The sequence below is a fragment of the Haemaphysalis longicornis genome, unplaced genomic scaffold, assembly GCF_048455015.1.
Source record: "Haemaphysalis longicornis isolate Haplotype H1 unplaced genomic scaffold, Haemaphysalis longicornis Haplotype H1 scaffold_5, whole genome shotgun sequence".
Taxonomy (NCBI): domain Eukaryota; kingdom Metazoa; phylum Arthropoda; class Arachnida; order Ixodida; family Ixodidae; genus Haemaphysalis; species Haemaphysalis longicornis.
The window spans coordinates 62,283,402-62,303,284 of NW_027526385.1; the positions used below are offsets into that span (position 1 = coordinate 62,283,402).

Sequence of the window (19,883 nt, forward strand, 5' to 3'; positions counted from 1 at the left end):
CTTCGCGCACTGCCATTGTGTGAATTTCGGCAATTTCACATGCAAGCTGACTGCGGTTGTTGTGAAGCTTCCGGAGCGCTTGTAAGGCACGGGGCGAGTCGAGGAATATTACCCATTGCCGGGCATGATATCCGCTGATGTAATGAAGTGCAGCTGCCAGCTCGGTAGCAGTCGAGGATGTTTCGTGGCTAAGTTTTCTTTCGATAGTGCACCGGGCTGATGGGATCCACACGCCGATGGCGGATGAGCCCGGACGAACCGAGCCATCCGCATAAACATGTGTGTAGCCTTTGTAAGTGCTGGAGATATACTCTAGTGTGAAGAACTTGAGCGCGGCCAGAGGCATGGCAGACTTTTTGCTAATTCCGGGTATTGTCGTGCAAATTTTCCATGGTCCCAGTACCCACGGTGCTGCTACCGACTTTTGAGGTCTTTGAAAATTCGCCGGAAGCAGGTGTCTTGCATACTGTGTGGAGAGGTCTGTCAAAGGATGCGTATGACACCGAGTCAAATGGCCCAAAGACGTTCAAAGCCCCTCTTGGCGTTGTAGCACTGTGGCGGAAAAGCACCGAGCTTCGCAAAGAGTTCCAACCGTCGATGTGCATTTAGGTAGACCCAGGCAGGTCCGCATAGCTTTTGCCAGCACTGAGTCCATGACCTTCAGGCTTGTAGGCGATATCTGATGTAGGGCCGGCAGGCTATAACGCAAAAGGCCGAAGTTCGCCGCATTCGTAACGTGATGCTAAGTTTGACCATGGCCACCCCGTTGTAGTATCTTCCACTTTAAACGTACAAATGCTGCAGTAGTTCCACATCGCTAAACCAAAGTGATTAGGAGGTTGCTGAAACGCTTCTGTGAAATGAAGCATTAGCTTTTCTGGGTTACATTTGAACTACCACATGTCTGGATTTCTTTGTCTGGACAGACTGTACACAGCTGCACCAGTTCTTTCTAAATGATTTGTGCGGAACATGGGCGCTCATAAGGAATGTAGGTTCCTTGTGAAGTGAATAATACCATAACTACTTACTTTCAGAGGCGAAGCGCCTCAGGGGCTGGTGCTTTTGGCGTCTCATGTCGTCATAAGCATCGTCTCATGTAGCCACGTTACAAAAATGCCGGGACACTCGTTTACGCCTCGCGCTGGAGAGCTGCGTGCTTCAAAGACAAGAGACTTTTACAGCAAAGCTGTACAGCAAAGCTGTATACCTCTACCCCCAATGGTTTCATTTCCTTTGGCAACAAGAATACACTTTAACACTGCATGCTTCACCCCTCCCCGGGTATCAGGTTAGTGAAGATGGCCTGGGATTTTTTTTGTGAGCAGCTCTTGACTGAACTGAAAAGCCTGTTGTAAATTTCAATATTATATGTCGTGGAAACCTTGTGATAATCCTATTATTTACACTTTCGTGGCTGTAAAATTCTTTAGATAATACTCGAAGCAGCAAGTATAATAAAGCTTTGCTAACATGTGTGCCATATCGCAAGAGCAGCAGCCGTTCCATATTTCTAAGTTATGAGCACAACCTAGCTGTTTCAGAGTTAAATGTATGAGGTCATGCTGAATGTCCACCACCTTTCGTAGCAACGCTCTAACATCTAACACGTGCGCGTACCTCCGCTGTGTGGCAGATATCGTCGCAGAAGCACAAGTCTAACCACGTCCTCATTTCGCTCGGTGGCGACTACCAGGCGGCATCGTACACCTACGAGAACATCGACACGCTCATGCGTTACATTAACGCCAAGGTATGCGACCACTATCCCAGCTATTCTTGGGGACCATGCGTCATCCCTGAACAACGCAGGCGCACTTTTATTCTGTAGATAATGGGAGGGAAGGGAATAGAGCAAGTACTCTCTCTAGCGGCCATAGCACGAAGCGTAGTTTTCTAGTTTGGGTGTACACACGCGTGCGCGCGCGCACGCGTGTGTGTGTCTGTGTGTGTGGGTGTGTGTGGTGCTTGCGTGTGCGTGTGTGTGTGCGTGCGCGCGTGCGCGTGCGTGTGTACGTGTGTGGGGGGCGCGTGTGTGGGGGTGCGTGTTGTGGGGAGGAGTGGGTGTGGGTGTGTGGGAGGTGAGTGTGTGTGAGAGGGCGAATGTGTGTGTGCGGGCGTGTGTGGGTGGGTGGGTGGGTAAGGTGTAGGCACGTGGGACTGTGTGTGGGTGTTATGTGTGGGTGGGTGGGTGTGGGTGTGGGTGTGAGTGCGTGGGTGTGCTTGGGTGTGTGGGTTTGTGGGTGGGTGTTTGTGAGTGTGTGGGTGTATGGGTGTGGGTGCGTGTGGGTGCTGTGTGTTGTGTGGGTGTGTATGGGTGAGTGAGTGGGCGTGGGTGGGTGTACGTGTGTGTTGGTGGGTGTGTTTATGTGTGGATGTGTGTGGGTGTAGGTGTGTGAGTGGACGTGGGTGTGTATGTGCGTGCGTGTGTGCGTGCGCGCGTGTGTGTGCATGCGTGTGTGTGTGCGTGCGTTCGTGCGTGTGCGTGCGTGTGTGTGTATTCGTGCGTGCGTGCATGCGTGCGTGTGTACTTGCGTGTGGGTGTGGGTGTGTGCGTGTGCGCGTGCGTGTGTACGTGCGCGTGTGTGTGGGTGCGCGTGTGTGGGGGGAGGGGTGGGTGTGTGGGTAGGGGTGTGGGGTGAGTGTGTGTGAGTGAGAGAGTGCGAGTGTGTGTGCGGGCGTGTGTGGGTGGGTGTGTGGGTAGGGGTGTGGACTGGTGTGACTGTGTGTGGGTGTGGATGTGTGGGTGGGTGGATGTCTGTGGGTGTGCGTGGGTGTGTGGGTTTGTGGGTGTGTGTGCGTGTGTGTGGCTGTGTGTTTGTGTGGGGGTGTGTGTGAGCCGGTGTGTGTATGTGTGGATGTGTGGGTGGATGTGGGTGTGTATGTGCGGCCGTGTGCGCGCGCGTGTTTGTGTGCGTGTGTGTGTGAGTGCGTAAGTGTGTGTGCGTGCGTGTGTGTGCGCGCGTGTGCATGTGCGTCTGCGTGCGTGTGCGCGCGTGACTGCGTGTGTGTACGTGTGCGTGAGTGCGTGTGTGTGTGCGTGTGTGTGTGTGCGTGTGCATGCGCGTGTGCGTGTGTGTGCTTGTGTGTGTGCGTGCACGCGTGCCTGTGTGTGTGCGTGTGTGAGTGCGTGCTTGTGCGTGTGCGTGCGTGCGTGCTAGCGGGCGGGCCGGCGGGCGCTGATTTTCCACTAACTTACTTGGAGCAGGACACAACATACACTCCAAGCATAAGAGTGATTCTTGCGCGCTGCCAACAAATCAAATTAGGCTGTTGACTGCACCGTGCATATTTGACCATTTAAATCTCCTGTGGCGCTAGGCACGCTTGTGTTGCGTAGTGACACCGCGCAGGTCACATTTTTTCAGTCGAATGCAGTGCACGTTGCAGTCATCGTCGAATTTGTTGGCGACACACATCGATCACTCGCGTGCATTGGGGTGAAGCTGTAATGCTGCTTTGACTTGGACTGCACGTACATAGAACTGTCTGGTCATGTACAATACCTGCCATTAAAACCTAGTACTGTACTCGCATGGTCGCTCTCAGGCGTCAACGGGAAAAAACGTGGTATCTTTAGTTTTATATCATACGTGGAACAGTTTTCCTTTCAGTGCAGAGTGGAGTAGTTCAGCGATATACACCTCAGGATACGCGTGCTTGTTATCCCTCTATTCTTTACAGCACCAAAACTTGCCAAAAGTGCGTGCCTTCTACTCGACGCCATCCTGCTATCTGCGGGCCCTCCTCGAGACCAACGACGCGTGGAGTGAGCTGGACGAGGAGGACCTCTTCCCGTACACTGACGACATCCCGGGCAGCGGCCCCGCCCACGCACCCCAACAGTCGGCCTACTGGACCGGCTACTTCAGCACGGAGCCGACCTTCAAGCGCACCGTGCGCCGAGCAAACGGCGTACTGCAGGCATGCAAGCAGCTCGCCGTCCTGGGCTTCGTTCACAGCAAAGACATCCGCACGTTTCGTGAGCACCAACTCCCAATTCTCTTCTACTATTTTCTGCACTCTTCTACCCGTTTAACGTGGTTCACTGATACCCACGATGTTGTGGTTCGAAACGCGGCCGGTGGTTGTTCTGTCTGAGATTACGAAGTGTGACTGTCTCGAAGCATAAATTGGCCGTACGTACCCAGACCGCTGCTCATCATCAACATAACCATCTGCACCGCGGAATGCTGCAAAATGATGAGGCCTATCGCACTGCTCTTCCAGGTAACCTCGGAAAGGGCAGCCCTGCTAACGGCAGGGCTGCCGTTAATATGGTCAGTAAGGGCTGGCCAATGCGCTGATGTTCCATTTGAAACGACGCGTCACGCTTTGTGATCGAGGTCATCTGAGTAATAATTGCATGACCGTGCGTCATTAAAAATTGCGCTCCACGAAGCTCAAGGAGACAACACAAACCACTCGCGCATACCTAAGCCTAATTTTTCTCACCTAAGCCTACTTCACCTCGTTTCCCTTACAGAAGAGAACGTGGCCCTGGCCCAGCGCAGCGAAGTGATAGCGTATGTGGGTGTGGATTCTTTTCTTCCCCTCACAATTGCGCATGCAGTAGAGCCGACTGCACGCACGGGTGCTTTTCTTGATTGTGGAAACAACCCGCTCTGCCACAATCGCAGGGGCGGCGAAAGACCCGAAGTGCTGCTGCAGCATGAGGCGCTGCTGAACAATGGCATCTCGCTCTGTCAGGTGAGCTCGTATTGTCACGCGCGCACAGGCTCAGGTAGCTCACGAATCGGCTTGGTGTGTTTGGCCTACTAGGCTGAATAGAAGAGTTAGCCTTGTTTCGGCATAAAGTTTCCAGCCTCGTCAGAAATAAGGTTTTGTAGCGAAAGCTACAGTACGCTACCCCGGGCAGTCTTCGCGGAGTGACCAGTTTTGACCTTAAGAGCTAGAGGTCAAACCGCACCCCCTTCCGCGAGCGCCCGGATTGGAACAGCGCCCGATGGCCGGGAGAGATAGGAGAGGAGGGACCGGAGAAGCGCAAGGGACCCGTTCCGCCACGTGGCGGAGGAAGGCGAGGACGCCGCCGCCCCGCCGCAGCGATAAGTGCGCGCGACGAAGGAAGGCGACGTAAGCGCAGAGCCGTGAGCGATGGAGTAGGGCGAACATTCAGCTGTGGTACCTCGTACAACGGCGACGCTTAAACAACGCCGTGAGGCAAAAAAGAGGAAACGCACTGCTGTTGCCACCAGCTTCGCAATCTTCAAGTCTTTCGCGTTAGTGTGAGCTTCATTCATTGTCTCCCTTTCTCTCTCTCTCTCTCTCTCTCTCTCTCTCTCTCTCTCTCTCTCTCTCTCTCTCTCTCTCTCTCTCTCTCTCTCTCTCTCTCTCTCTCTCTCTCTCTCCAAGCTCTAAAATGTTGTTTTACTTGGGGAACACCATCCCCTCCAAAACAGCTTTCTCATGTCAATTTAAGCAATTAGATTGTTCCAAAGAGCCGCCCTGTTAGTACAAATGCGCTACACCTGCAGGGGTAGCACGTTGCTACTTTACTCTCTCCTTCGGCTTGTTTACGACAACAAATTCTGTCGGAAACAATAGTAATACCTCAGAGAACTTTCCTCAGATCTCGTTCACTGCATCTTACGGGTTTCTGTTTTGCATGTGTGCTTGACCGTCTCTTCCACCGACAGGACACCGTTGCTCAAAAAGACGGTTCCCCTTATCTCTGACGACAAAAAACACAGATATTATTAATGACTTGGATGCTATACGACGTTAGTGCACGATTAGTTTTGGCATATTTTCTTGCCACGTTGAGTTTGCCATTCAGTCTATTAATTTGTAGTTCATCTCGAAATAGTACAATCGAAACCCAGCAGTAGCACTCGCTCGTCTTCGAGATATACGTTTTGTAGACATTGTAAAAAATATACATTTATTCTTCTACTTATTTCACAGCCGCAAGTGCTGCTAATTCTTGCCTTGTAACAACATTTTGGTTTGATCAATCTCTCCTTAATTAGATAAGAGTAACAAACCATGCAAAATTAACGTGACAGAAGGTTGAAGAACACGCACGACACAACACCTGTTGGTAGATGTGTTCTCAACCTCCCATACCGTTTTATTTAGTTTTTCATGGCACACTCCTCTTCATTTTTTTTTTCACCAGTTGCGTCGTACTCCCATGCACTTGTGGCAAGCGTTGGTGTCAATTTATCAGGAAACGGTGGCCTTTTAACAGCGGAGCTGCTGTACAAGCCGTAAGCTCGCCGTTGCAAGAAAAATACCAAGAAAACGCCGAGTGATCGTGAGCGCGTGCATATGCCTCAAGGCGACCGCTGATCCCAGGCTCGCGCAGTGGCTTTAGCAAAAAAGAAAGAAAAACTCCAGCGCTGTCGTTAAGCGCTGACGCACATGTAATGCTTAGCATGAGGAACATGACGATATCAATGCGTAGAACGATGACTACTACTAGCACACTGCAACGCGACGACGGAAGATGTAAATAAACAATTTAAAACTTGTACAACTGCGTGGTGATGTGTTTTTCCGTGCTCAGGTATAAAGAAATGCTGCAGCTTTGCTGTGGTTCAAGCCTTGCGCTATTAGTGCAAGCTTCGCCAGTTGAGCTGATGGAAGTCTACAATGCTGAGGATGACTCTGCATGCACCACTCGCCGCGAAGAAGACGACAACCTCTTCGATGCATATCACGACGATTTCTAGCACCGCAACTATGCAAATAAACAATGATACTGAAACAGCTGTGTCCAGATATGCTCACCTACAACAGTTTTGCCATTCAAGTATTGAGCGTGAGTGCAAGCTTTCCTGAATATTCTGTGATGAACCAATCTTGTATTTTGTCTTTATGTCTCTTTAAACCGGAGCGATTGCGCCGAGCTATTGCTTGGCCTCGTATGCGGAGGTACCAGGTTCGAATCCGCGTACCGCTGGGCCCCCATGCATCTTTAACCAGTCGACTGCGGTCCCTTGAAGGGACCATGCAACACTTTCGACAAACGCTTTCATTCTTTCCTTTGCGTCTGGAAGCACTACGAAAGCTACCGTTGTAGCCAGCACGGAGCGGCACCACGTGACTTGCTCGTCGCACCATTAACGCCTTTCGTTTATGCTTTGTTTTTCTGCTTTATTTTTAAAGTTGCTATCGAAAATAGTTCATTGTTGCAACTGAAGGAAAACCGGCCAACAGCCGCTACATGGCCTCAGTGACGTAATTCGGGCCGTCGAAAACGTCAATACCGAAAAAGACAGAAAAATCTTTTTGGCGAGTTTCCGAGTTATCTGACGGGCACAGAGCAGTGAATTTTGGCTGAGGTACTTTGCAACACTCCAAATCTAAGTATAGGGTGTGTTGAGTGACTAGGTTCAGCAGGGAGGAGGAGGAATAAACTTTATTTCTATATTAGTTCTGGAGTAGTGGCAATGGGGGGTCTTCTCAGTCCAGAAGTCCCCGAGCGGTCGCCGCCAGGTGGGCCCTTTCAACCAGCCGAAGCTGATCGCTGCACTCCGGGCTGGCTAGCATACCTTCCCACTGCTCATGGTTGGGGGACGGAATAGGGTGAGGGATGGTGTGTGGGAGCACGCCCAAATCATATGGTAGAGTTTGCAGGGTTGGTGACAGTACTTGCCGGTGGCGGAGTAGGAGCTGGGGTGGATGGCGTGATGGGGGGTGCCAGTGCGGATAGGTGTTGGTTTGAAGGAGGCGCTAGGTGGTGGATTCTTCCTTAGTCAACTTGTCGTGGGGCGGTGGAAAAATGCGGCGTTCCAGGCGGTAGTGTTCGAAGATGTCTGAATTTTTGACGTACCGAATGGTACGCTTCCGACGGTGATGCTGGAGTGTTGGAGGGGAGCGCGCCCGGTAGATGTGCGCGCGGGCGGCAGCATGAGCCGCCTCATTGCCCTCCAGAGGCTCAGAGATTTCAAAAAAAAGTTGGAAAAAGTGTTGCAGGGTCCCTTTGACACGGGAATCAAAGCGTGCAAAGCTGCCTCTATCATTGCGACGTGCCCCTGACCCTTGTTGATCTGTCGGGGGCCCCCGACCTCCTACAACACCGCACTTCCAGGAGTGAAAGAGTGTGGTGGCATGTGCTTTCAACGAACCAAACTTCTATCCAGCCTTCGTGGACCCTTTAACCTCTTGTCTCATTCGTCTTGCATCGCACTTACCTCCACATTTATTATTTGATCGGTTAATGTGTGTTCCCGTGCTCTTGTGTCAAGCGGCCTCGTCTCCTTTCTCTTTGCTGTCGGCGATAGCACGTGATGGACGAGGCTCTGCGCTACCTCATGTGGGACGGAAACTCCATGGGCCAACTGCAGTTCACGCACTGCCTCGAAGCCGAGGACGACTGCAAGCCGCCGGAAACCGACGAGGCCTGGCTGCTCGTCTACAACCCGCTCGCCTACGCCTACAACACGCCCTTGCGACTTCCGGCCAAGCGGGGATACTTCTACACCGTCGACGGCAAGCCTGCCCAGGTTCGCTCTCTCCCCCGCGCGTTTTATGTCACAGCAAAGCTGTATACCTTTACCCCAATAGTTTTATCTCCGTGGGCAAAAACGCCAACGCGGAAATCCCTAAGACGCCTAGCGGCTGAGTCAGTCTAATCAGGCACACAGAATAGAGCTCATACTTTGTTCAAGGAAACCACAAAACAAGCATCGAAACCACATCATAGGGGATAACGCGCCTGTCAACAATGCGACTTTCGCACCTTGAGTTCCTGACAAAGATTATGTTTGCAGATTTTCTTGGAAGACTAGGCAGGACTAGTGTTACTACATAGAGCCACTCTTGCCCAAGACGCCGAGCACATGCGTCAGGCTAGGCCTAGGCGGGAGCCACAATTTGCGCCAGAGAAGCCGAGCGTAGAGTCAGCAGATAAGGTATTAGAGTACCGCCAGTGAGGCACGCAAGGCAGTAGCGGCGGCCACTTTGGTGTTTATCAGTTTTGCAAGATTGGTGCATCTACGGCCTCGCCATTAACTTCGACTGGGTCGTTTGTTAACCACACTACCGAAGATGCAGCAAAACGGCATCTTCCGACACACTTCTGCTGCTGAAATGCTGTTACACGAGTTTTCTGATTCGCATTCGGAACGTCTTTAGCCGCGTGCAGCCGCAGAGCGGGGAGCGGAAGCTAAGCCTACCAGAGTTGACCGGCTACAACGAAATGGCAGCGCCCATGAAGTGTCGCAGTGTACACAAATGTCCCGTAATGCGAACTGACCAATGATCCTGGCGACGGCACGGAACAAAAAGAGTGCCGATACTCTGTACCGTTATCTAGTGACACTAGCCGAGCGCTAGCGACAAGCTCGCCGAGACGGCGAGAAACATTTCATACCCTCCTCCTTCACCAATTGTAGTGATTTATAGCAGCACTGCTGGACATCCACTTTCACAGGGCGGGATGACAACGAATTTTTGGGTAATTTCTGAAAATATCTTTTGTACAAAGCGAGACACGGGTCACAAGGATTATTTTATGAAATACAGTCAAACCCGTTTATAGCGAATTGCAATATACACCGCGATTAGTTCGATATATCCAATAGTTCGATATAGCCGAACCCGGCTATAACGAACTTATCGTTACAAGTTCACAATCCGCGGGAGCCCCCTCCCCCTCCGCAACTCCACCATCCCCGCATTCAAAAACGAACAGAGTAAAGTAGCCGTTACCATACCAAAATAGTCCATTTATTGCAAGTATTAAAGCTACTTTCCGCCTAAACTGTCTACTTTGCAAAGAAAAAAGCGGTGATTTTTGTTTCCACTTTCGTTTTGGCGGCTTCAACAAGCATAGCATTCTCTACACGAAACATTATTTGCACCAGTTCGAGTCCGCGTCCTCCAAAATCTAAGAAGCATTGGCGGAGCACACTGACTGCCGAAAGCGCTTCATTATAAGCGTCGGACGGCTTTCACTCGCGACATCATCGGGAATGTGGGGGAGCTCTTCCCACAGTTCACCGATGCTGCTGTCTTGGTCCGGTCTCGCTTCTGCGCGGGTTCCGTCGTGAGTCCCGCGCGTCGGAAACAGTTACGGGAAGTTTCGGGCGTCATGTCGCTCCGTGCGAGGCGCAATGTCTAAGTCGCAACTCTTGCTCCGTGGTCGCGGCCAATCCACATCTCAATCGCCGCTCCGAGAACATGCCTTTCGGCGGACATTCTAGGCGCGCAGAGTTCGATATATCGGATGTGAACTTCGTTATAAGGAATATGTTTCCCATGTATTTCCATAACTGAATTATTTTTGTTCGATATATAGCATAATTCGCTCTATCCGGGTTCGTTATAGCCGGGTTTGACTATAACTGCTAGAATGCTATTTCCCGTAAGGCCCCATGACAAGTAGCATGGCTAATTTTGAACTGCCTTTGAGATCAGCCACGTCCCACCGCACATGTCACTGCGTCAGTGCACACCAAACGCGCTACCTGCCAACCTGCATTGCGTCACCAATTTCCCAACCAATCAAAAAATTGCTCGCTCGCTCATTCACTCACGCACTCCTCTCCTGGTTACTCAACAAGTACAGTTTCCCCACACTGGCTTTATGAAATTTGTACAGGGTAAACTGACAGAAAAATGGCAGTCCTCATGGGGTGGGGAAATCCACAACAAACTTCACATAGTTAAACCCACTGTAGCAAAGGGGCAATGAAGTGGACATAAGAACGCTTCACGGTAGTTATTCTATGTCGTCTCCGCATTACAAATACATACACATTTGACCCATAACTTTCTTCTAATAAATCAGGATAAACCGAAATGTGAAAAATGTGACCAACAGCTAACCGTAAACCACATCTTACTTTCATGTATCTTACTTTCATGTACGAAATTTGAGTTTCTGAGAAAAACATTCTGTGCTGTTCTACAATGAACACATTCCATTTCACCCAAGTCTACTTTTGGGAGAGAATGCTCTTGCGAAATTTCCTCCGTTTCTAGTTTTTCAAAAGAAGCAACGCTCTTAAAAAAACTATATAGCTATAGGACAATGAGTCATCTAGAAAACAAAACAAAACACAATACGTGATGTTTGGCGCATGATAGCCTCAGTTGCTTATGTGCCACAAAACACAGCTCAACTCACAACACACTCACTCATTCCCTCACTTACTCACCCTCTCACTCACTCAATCGCTCCCTCGTTCACTCACTCACTCACTCACTCACTCACTCACTCACTCACTCACTCACTCACTCGAGTCCTCTAAACTGTGCATCGGTTCTGCCAACGGTGCAGATCCTGTCAACCGAGGACAAGGTCGACGAGCTTGTGTTCCAGTCGCAGCTTCAGCCCCTGGGAGTGACGGCGCACTTCGTACAGAGGACGCAGGAGCCACCAGTGAAACCAAGGCAGCCCCGTATGTCCAAGGTCGAGAAGTCCATCAAGCTCACCGTCATCAGAAACAAGGTACGTCCTCGGGAGAAAAAAAGTGAAGGCTCGCATCCGAATGCCAATATAGAGCGATGCATATATGTTGGCCCGACTGTGCAAATCTCTGCCTATTTGCAGAGAGTTGCAAAAATCTTTCTCTCTTTCCTCTCTCTCAACGAGCTGCGCCTTAGCTCCGCAGGTAATGATGGCGCCATGTGGTCAACATGCAAGGAAGAGCGCCGCAGATATATTACGTGAATTGGGCCTTTTCGGCGGGTCGCAGGGAAAACAACGCTGAAAATCAGACAAGTTAAAATCTGCTTGGTCTTATCGGAGGAATGCGTTAAAATAATAGAAGTTGTTTAGTATCTACTCATTGAGAAACTTGGCCACATTGTTATTGGCCACAAATGTTATTAGCCTTACCAAAGAGCTAGCTGTGGAGAAAAAATATAACTTTGTTCACTTTCAAAGAATTAGCCCTTGGTGACCCACTCGGCTCTATACAGCTACGAAAGACATTATTTTAACCAATGAAATGAAAGAAACATTCCAAACTTTCAAATTTCCCGCTACAGTGACGTAATATGGTCACGAGTGACGTATTACGGGTAGCACTAAAACCATAGTCATTGTCTGTGTTACCTGAACGTTAGAGTTAAAGTGATGCAATAAAACGGTACTAGAGGCTCCTACCATCCGCCATTCGCACAAACAAGGTTTTGTGACGTCATTGAAAAACCACCTAAATTTGTCTGGGGTGTCGCCACTGCTTAATCTGTCTTCCCACCCGCCGCGGTGGCTCAGTGGCTAAGGCGTTGCGCTGCTGAGCACAAGGTCGCGGGTTCGATTCCCGGCCGCGGCGGCCGCTTTTCTGATGGAGGCGAAAAGCAAAAACGCCCGTGTGTACGAGATTTCGGCGCACGATAAAGATCCCCAGGTGGTCAAAATTAATCCGGAGCCCTCCACTACGGCGCGCCCCATCGTCTGCGTTGCGTCGGCGCGTTAAACCCATCAATCAATCAATAATCTGTCTTCCCCAATATCTCGATTATTTGTTTGAAGTTCGCGCTACAATCGGTGTCATTGTTCTCGGGGCAAAGCAGTCTTTTATGAACCAAATTTGTATTTTTTCTTCACGGCCAATTTAATAAAGTAGTCGTGAATCTGCGCAGCGGTACCGTCTGCTGGTGGACTCGGCGACGGGCCACATCCGGGGCCTTATGGTCAAGGGCGGACTGCAGGTGACGCTGCAGCACAAGTTCATGGCCTACCACGCCTACCAAGGCAGCAGCCGCAAGGCCTCCGACAGCCGAGTGTTGAACCCGGTCACTGACGAGCCCTTCGACCTGGGACACAACATCACCTACACGCTCACTCGGGGCACGGAGGTGCGCAGGTGGCGAGGCTTAAACCGTGCGGCGATATTTCAGCTACAAGGGAGGGACAAGAGAACAGCAAATTACTGAAAATACTGCAATGTTATATAGTCAAATTTTACACAGCAAACCTCGCTGCTTCTTCAGTACACAGCTTTCTCTCTCTCTCTCTCTCTCTCTCTCTCTCTCTCTCTCTCTCTCTCTCTCTCTCTCTCTTTCTCTCTCTCTCTCTCTCTCTCTCTCTCTCTCCCGGATGACTGGAAAAAGCCCAGGTTGTTCGAATTTTCAAATCGAGTAACCCTGTAATACCAGCGACTTATCGACCTATCTCTCATACTAGCATCGCATCTAAGCGGCTTGGACACATCATATGCTCTTACTTCATGACCCATCTAGAATCAATCAAATTCCTTTACCCACACCAAAATCCGTGCAGGGGCTAGCATCACCCCCTACGATGGTGCCCGATTAGCGAGGGACCACCTAATCACCTATCATGACATCATCATGCATTCGCCTCACCCACCGCCATTATCACCCCGCTAATCCAGGGCTCACCAACTATCGTGGACGGCTCTGGCGACTCCCGCAAGCTAATACCCTTACTTGCCGCGCAGTACTCCATCGCATGTACCCAGATCAGTATCCCTCACCGAATTTCCTCCTTTGTGGCGCCCCCGCCACACTTGTCCACTCTGTGTGTGCATGCTCCCAAAATCCCCTCCCTTGTGTAAATAGTGATCAGCAGTGGGAGCGTGCGCTGAGCAGCTCGGACCTGGACTTAAAAACACTCTTGGTCACAAGAGCTGTCACCGCCAGACTTCAACCAGCGGCCACCACGCACCGCTAAACCACAGGACTCAATGAAACTGTTTTTCTCTCTCTCTCTCTCGAAAATTTTTCTCGTGTGCATCCCATTAGCTAATTTACACATGACTAACTACAATATATGGACGCCAGTCTTCAGATTGATGCCGTCTTTCTAGACTTTTCTAAGGCATTCGACCACGTTCCTCACAGCCTCCCGCTCCACAAACTTTCAATCTTAGTATTCCCCCTAACATAATTTTCTGGCTCAAACATTTTCTTATCAATCGTATACAATTTGCAACAGTCAATGACCAATTCGTCTCTGACTAATGTAACGTCGGGCGTCCCACAGGGTGCATGACTCCCTCCACCGCTTTTCACAATTTATATTAACAACGTACCAAATAATATTGTAAACAAGTTAAGACTGCCCGCGTACGACTGCGTCATTTACACCATCTGCAACCCTGAAGACAGCATTGCTCTTCAGCAAGGTCTCACACATATTGCAGCACCTTGCGATAAATCATTAATGCCATTAAAAATTGACAAATGCAAACTAGTATCAATCATAGCAACAAAGTTCCCATACAAAATTAACTCATCCCTGATTACACCTGCACAATCCTACATATACCTCGGAGTTTAACTCACATCGGCCCTATCATGGGTATTACAAATTTGAACTATCTGCTCAGACGCGGAGTGCACGCTCGGATATATCTGCGCCAAAACCTGAAACGTGCATTTCCTGCTAGCCTACGTAACATTTGCGCGACCTAGGGTCGAATACACATCGTCAATTCGGCATCCATCACTAGCATACCTCACTCATAAATTAGAAGTCATACAGAAAATTGCTGCCCGCTTCATCTGCTTTCAGTACTCCCCCCCCCATCATCAGCGTCACGGCTGTAAAGCAATCTGAAACCCTGCATTCACTTCAGGCACGCCGGATCAGATCACAACTCTGCTTGCTTTATCCTTTTCATTGTCACCCAAAGACCCGACAACCTCTCTTAAACTGCCACACCGTACCTCGTCCCGTACCAGCCATAGCAACGCCATAGCACGACTTAACAGCCGCACTTCGTCAATACTGAACTCATTCTTTCCTCAATAGCCCTCTGCAACAATCTACCCGGTGCCATCGCCCCATGTTGCAAACGCAAACTTTTCCACGATAAATTAATGACTCATATTCCATATCACGTACCTTGCAAATGTGTTCTTACATTCTGATGCTGAGGTATCATTTGTACTTTATGACTGCATTCTCTGTATACTGCAATTTTGTGTGGTCTTTATGCCACCTATACCTGCCGTACTTTCGTACATTCATTTTGTGTTTTCTTCCCTTTATTTTCTTAAGGCTGTGCAATTCATGTCTGCACGCGCACTCTTACGTAATAGTCCTTCGGCCTTTAGGGTGGGAAAAAATGAAATTAAATGATAGTCACGGCAAGCTTTCCACAAGAGCGAGTGCTAAGTGGAAATTTAGAGGCAGTCAGGTTGATGTGGAGGTGTGTCGTAGACCGACTGCTTCTATGATACCGTGCTCGGGTATAACCTAAAGGGACCCTGCAACATTTCCGATAAGCGCTTTCACTCTTTCCTTCGCGTCTGGAACCAATGCGAAAGCTATAGTTATCGCCAGCACGGAGCGGCACTGCGTGATTTGCTCGCCGCACCAGATACGCCTTCCACTTCTGCTTTATTTCTGTAGCCTTTTTTAAGTTGCTGTCGAAAAGCGTTCATTGCTGCAACTGAAGGAAAACCGGCCAACAGCCGTTACATGGCCTTAGTGACGTAATTCAAGCCGTTGAAGAACGTCAATACCGGGAAAGAGAGAAAAATCTTTTGAGCGAGTTTACAAGTTATCTGATGGGCATAGAGCAGTAATTTTTGGCTGAGGTACTTTGCGACCCCCTAGTCTAAGTACTGTGTGTGTTGGGTGACTACGTTCTCCAAGCATATAAAATTTCAAGAAAACGTTGAAAAAAGTGTCGCAGGGTTCGTTTAAGAACGACAATGGAAGTTGCTCCTGCAAACTCATCACCGCAGCCGGCTGTTCCTCGCTCGCGGCTAAGAGTGCGTTACAGCAAGCATTTCGAACGGGACACGCGTCGCTTCCTTGATTTTTTGGGCTTATTTTATTTATGAAATACTTCAGCGTTGGCAAACTGCGGGAGAAAAAATTAGTCTTAACATTGCGAACGCTGAGGTTAACAGCGAAGCCGCCTGACGTTCCCTAATTGCAAGGCTATGCTTCATGGAACTTCTTAAAGCCAGTAGATCAATTCCCGTTCGCGCCAATTCCTTTTTATGCCCTCTTCCACTATTCGCGCCATCTATTGGATTCTTTTGTTAGTTTAAAACTTGGACCACTGCCACAAGAGGGCACCGCGAGCACTGTTTTATTTTTTTCACGCCGTATTTTTTATTTGCTAGCGGAAAAACCGAGCACCTATGTATTGTTGTTTAAAATAACAATGCAAATATCGCTTCTGTATTGATGTCTTGCCTCAAATATGCTTCGTGTTTTTTTTTTCTTTTGCTCAAAATCTGACAAGTATACACATTGCCACCAGATTAGTAGTTTAGCAAAGCTTCACCAGAATCTCGTTGAAGCACTCTATTGACTTGCTGCATATGTGCTTGATGCTTGTCCTCCTCCTCACTAAGCTATGCCCTCTCCACATCACTGGGTCTGCGTTACCACAGTTCGTCCCATGAAAGCCTCGACCAAGAACGGGTTCGCTGGTAAAAGCAGACTATGTCACGCATTAAGCGCAATCTGCTTCAAAAACGCGTGCGCGCGGGGACAACCTGGTCCGTCGCTATAGCGGAGTGATACACTATATGACCTATTGCCATTCTTAACTTGCTACCAAGTAAAGCCAACGCTTTTTTTTCATAAGCAGAAATTGGAAATGACAGCTGCATACTGCTGGCCTAAAAGCTGACTGTACATGCAAGCGGAAACGAAAACTCGCCATAGGCATGCCTGATTGCCAGTTTCTTCCCTACAAAATGGCTCAGAAACTAAAAAATCTTAAAATAAGGCTTTTCTTTTTTTTCAAAACTGTCTGAGAACAATATCGCAACGGCTGACTTAAAATATTGCTGTTTCATTTAAATACCCAATATCATAATACCTCGCATAGTATATCATGCACTTCGTCCCACTATAGACAACACTTCTGTATTATATATAAAAACCGGAACTTTAAGAACTGAAGACCTAGGTTTAAAGCGCCCCCAATAGCCACTGAAAAGCGCCATTCAGGCATATGTAGGCGCAAAATAGTCTCGTTTAGGCATGTATAGGCTCCATTCGTATTTACTTCAACAGAGTATGTTAGGAGAAATTTTTCACTTGCAGTGAGAACAGCGAACAAATCTTGCGCTGTTGGAAAGAAATTTTATTTTCTTCATGAAAATAGGCCGCACATTTGCTATTTTAAGTGTTATGTGTAATTCAGAGTGATTCGACACCAAAATAAAGGGCTTGAAAACTATGACAAACCAAGCACACCTCAATGATTTACTGCTTGTAGTTCGACCTCCTTTCAGTCAATACTCAGTGATTTACTGCTTGTAGTTCGACCTCCTTTCAGTCAATAATTCAGTCAACAGTTCCATCACAATTTATCAGAATGTTTGCTGCTGAGAAGCTTCGGCAGTCCTTTTAGCTCATTGAATCCAGGAATTTTATGTCAGACGGATTTAGGCAACCGCTTCATCGGGAATGGTGGCGGATCTGTCCTGGACCTCTTGAATGCTCTCGGAATAGCACCCGAGCTCGTATCTTCTGAAATACGTTCTGCTAAGAGTGTGCAGAGAAAATGATCACACGAATGTGCCATGTCACGTTCAAGTGTAGTGTGGCGTACATAATTTCTGCGACGCTTTTGTCGACTGCAAAGATGCTATTACCACTTGACTGTTTTTGTAGTGGTTTTTTTACCCTTAGCTTAGTTCTCTAATGTGTAATAACAAGCTTCGTGGAAGAGGCACAATCGGTAACTGCTCCTTGAAGACACAACTGCGCTTGGAAGAACGATCTCAACAGCAACTGATTATTCCTTGACAGAGCAGAATGACCTTCTCAGCTCATGACAACACCGATGGATCCTATGGACAGTGCAGTGAAGTGCAATAATTCTGTAGAAATAACTGAGCCATACTGTCCTGCAAAAGCTGATGATTAGTAAAGCTGCGGGAATGACACCATTCGGTACCTTTGCATTATATACCGATAATCAACAGTAGACAGCACTCAACATTAAGAAGTTTTAGCATATCGTTACCGTGTTTGCGTTACGGTTTACCGTGTTACCGGAAGCGCTGGCGACGGTGAAGCCTATGCCGGTAAGTTACCGTTCGCGGTAACTCTCGCGCTGCGCAGTCAACTCCCGCAAACATGGTAAACGGTAACGTAAACACGGTAACGATATGCTAAAACTGTCTATTCTATGGAACTAATTCCCTTAATGCTATGTTTAGGTTTCCAAATGCCCTTAAAGGCTACCGGGCACGACAGATGATGGCTGTCACGACTAGGCTACTTGTAAAATACAGAGATGCTCTCTCCTATAAGCTCCGTTTTATTATTGCGCTATTTTGCAACAGGGCATCAAAAAAACGTAAAGATAAAAAAAGGAAAGTGACGGGAAGCAAGAGGCTTCATGCACTTCCGAATGCTGTAGAGGCTAGTCTCAGCAAGAAAGTCCAACAGCTGCTCGTAAAGACGACCAAGCGTCCACACATGAACATCGGGTGGACGGCCTGGACGATGTCCTGGAGCTACCATGTGCCGGGTTCGGGCTGGTTGGAATGCTGGGCATGTCCCCAGGAGGTGGTCCAATGTCGCTTCTGCAGCAGAAGCAGGACAGTCGGGGCAGGTTGCGTAAGGCACCGTAAAGCTAGAAGCCCATGTTGCACGAACAGCAGGCGCCAGTGCAACGCCCAGGCGCATTCTCCGGAGCGTGACCGCCGTTTCTCGTTCCTTCTTTGTGCTACGCGTGCTGCATTTCGCCGGCCGGTGGTGTTCCCGTGATCGGCGACTGACAGTGCGTGTGCTCGTAGCATCACCTTAAAACTTTGGTGTGGCAGATTTTCACGTGGTTTTCCCCCAGGAGATGCCTTTGAACTTGAGCGGCATGTACACGGGTGTGTCATGTTCATTTTTCTCTTTGCTTGTTTTTTTTTATTGCGCTGAAAATGGACAGGGCACGTCGGCAAAAGTTTTCGCCGTCGGTCCACGGACACAGCACTCCAGGAGGACATAAGATCTCGTGCGGGCAGGGGTGTCGTCGGTTAGCTTGACTGCGATATCGCTGCGCACGAGCCTCTGGCGGTTCGGCCGATGTGGAAAGTTCGAGGTAGAGGCGGCTTGAGCACACGGTTTGCGCTTCTCGGCGCGTCTGGCACGCCGCGCTGATTTCTTTCGCAAACGGCGTGCGACAAACGCCCTGTTGTGAGCTTCAAAAGAGGGAACAATCCTTCCAGAACAACGACTCGAAAAACCAAAAAAGGCATAACTAACACCGAAAAAGCGTTTTTAGGCGCTAAAAACACCATATAGGCTCATATAGTCAAAATAGACGCTAAAAAGCCCATAAATTCAAAATAAGCACGATAAAGTATTGCTTAAAGTGCTCCTGTTCACTTCGTTTATGCTTACATGTCAAATAGGCTTGAAAGGGCTCAACTAAACATAGGAATTCTGCCTGAAGTTCCGGTCTCTAATAATATGTATTCACAGCATGAGCTAGGTGGGACAATACCGACAGCATGACGAAAAACTGCGGGGAAGCGATGAATTTCCGGAAACGAGACTGCGAAACAGGACCAGCGATCACATCTTTACCGCTGTGGGCGGTTGGGTCATCCATTGTTCATGAACTCCTTCTCGCCCTGTGCAAGTGCAGGTGCAGGAGTTACACCAGCGTTACTCCCCCTGGCTTAGCATGGTCGTGCGGCTGTACGAGAACGAGGAGGCAATCGAATTCGAGTGGACGCTCGGAGCCGTGCCACTGTCGGACAGCAAGGGCAAGGAAATCGTGCTGCGTTTCGACAGCAGTGTCCAAAGCGGGCAGCTCTTCTACACTGACACAAACGGACGGCGCAGCATTGAGAGGAAGTACGCATGCGCTATGCTATCATTAGTACTCATGAAACGTTATCATTACTCAAAGTGTGGTTTGTGCTCCTTTACCACATTTTACGTTCAAATCTGCACTAATGCTATAATATATGCCATTGATATTAACTGGTTTCATGCTGTGAGGCTTCCGTAAGAC

At 49.0% G+C, this 19,883-nt stretch overlaps 1 protein-coding gene across 1 annotated transcript in view; it reads left to right on the forward strand.

Annotated features, from left to right (window-relative positions):
* The window catches only part of LOC144138318 (lysosomal alpha-mannosidase-like), a 46,291-nt gene that overhangs the window by 15,778 nt on the left and 10,630 nt on the right, over positions 1-19,883 (forward strand). The window contains exons 5-12 of the mRNA XM_077670535.1: positions 1,637-1,753; positions 3,685-3,982; positions 4,487-4,526; positions 4,641-4,710; positions 8,250-8,471; positions 11,252-11,422; positions 12,562-12,777; positions 19,512-19,723. Of these exons, the coding sequence (XP_077526661.1) occupies positions 1,637-1,753; positions 3,685-3,982; positions 4,487-4,526; positions 4,641-4,710; positions 8,250-8,471; positions 11,252-11,422; positions 12,562-12,777; positions 19,512-19,723 (1,346 nt within the window). The remainder of the gene's footprint in view (positions 1-1,636; positions 1,754-3,684; positions 3,983-4,486; positions 4,527-4,640; positions 4,711-8,249; positions 8,472-11,251; positions 11,423-12,561; positions 12,778-19,511; positions 19,724-19,883) is intronic.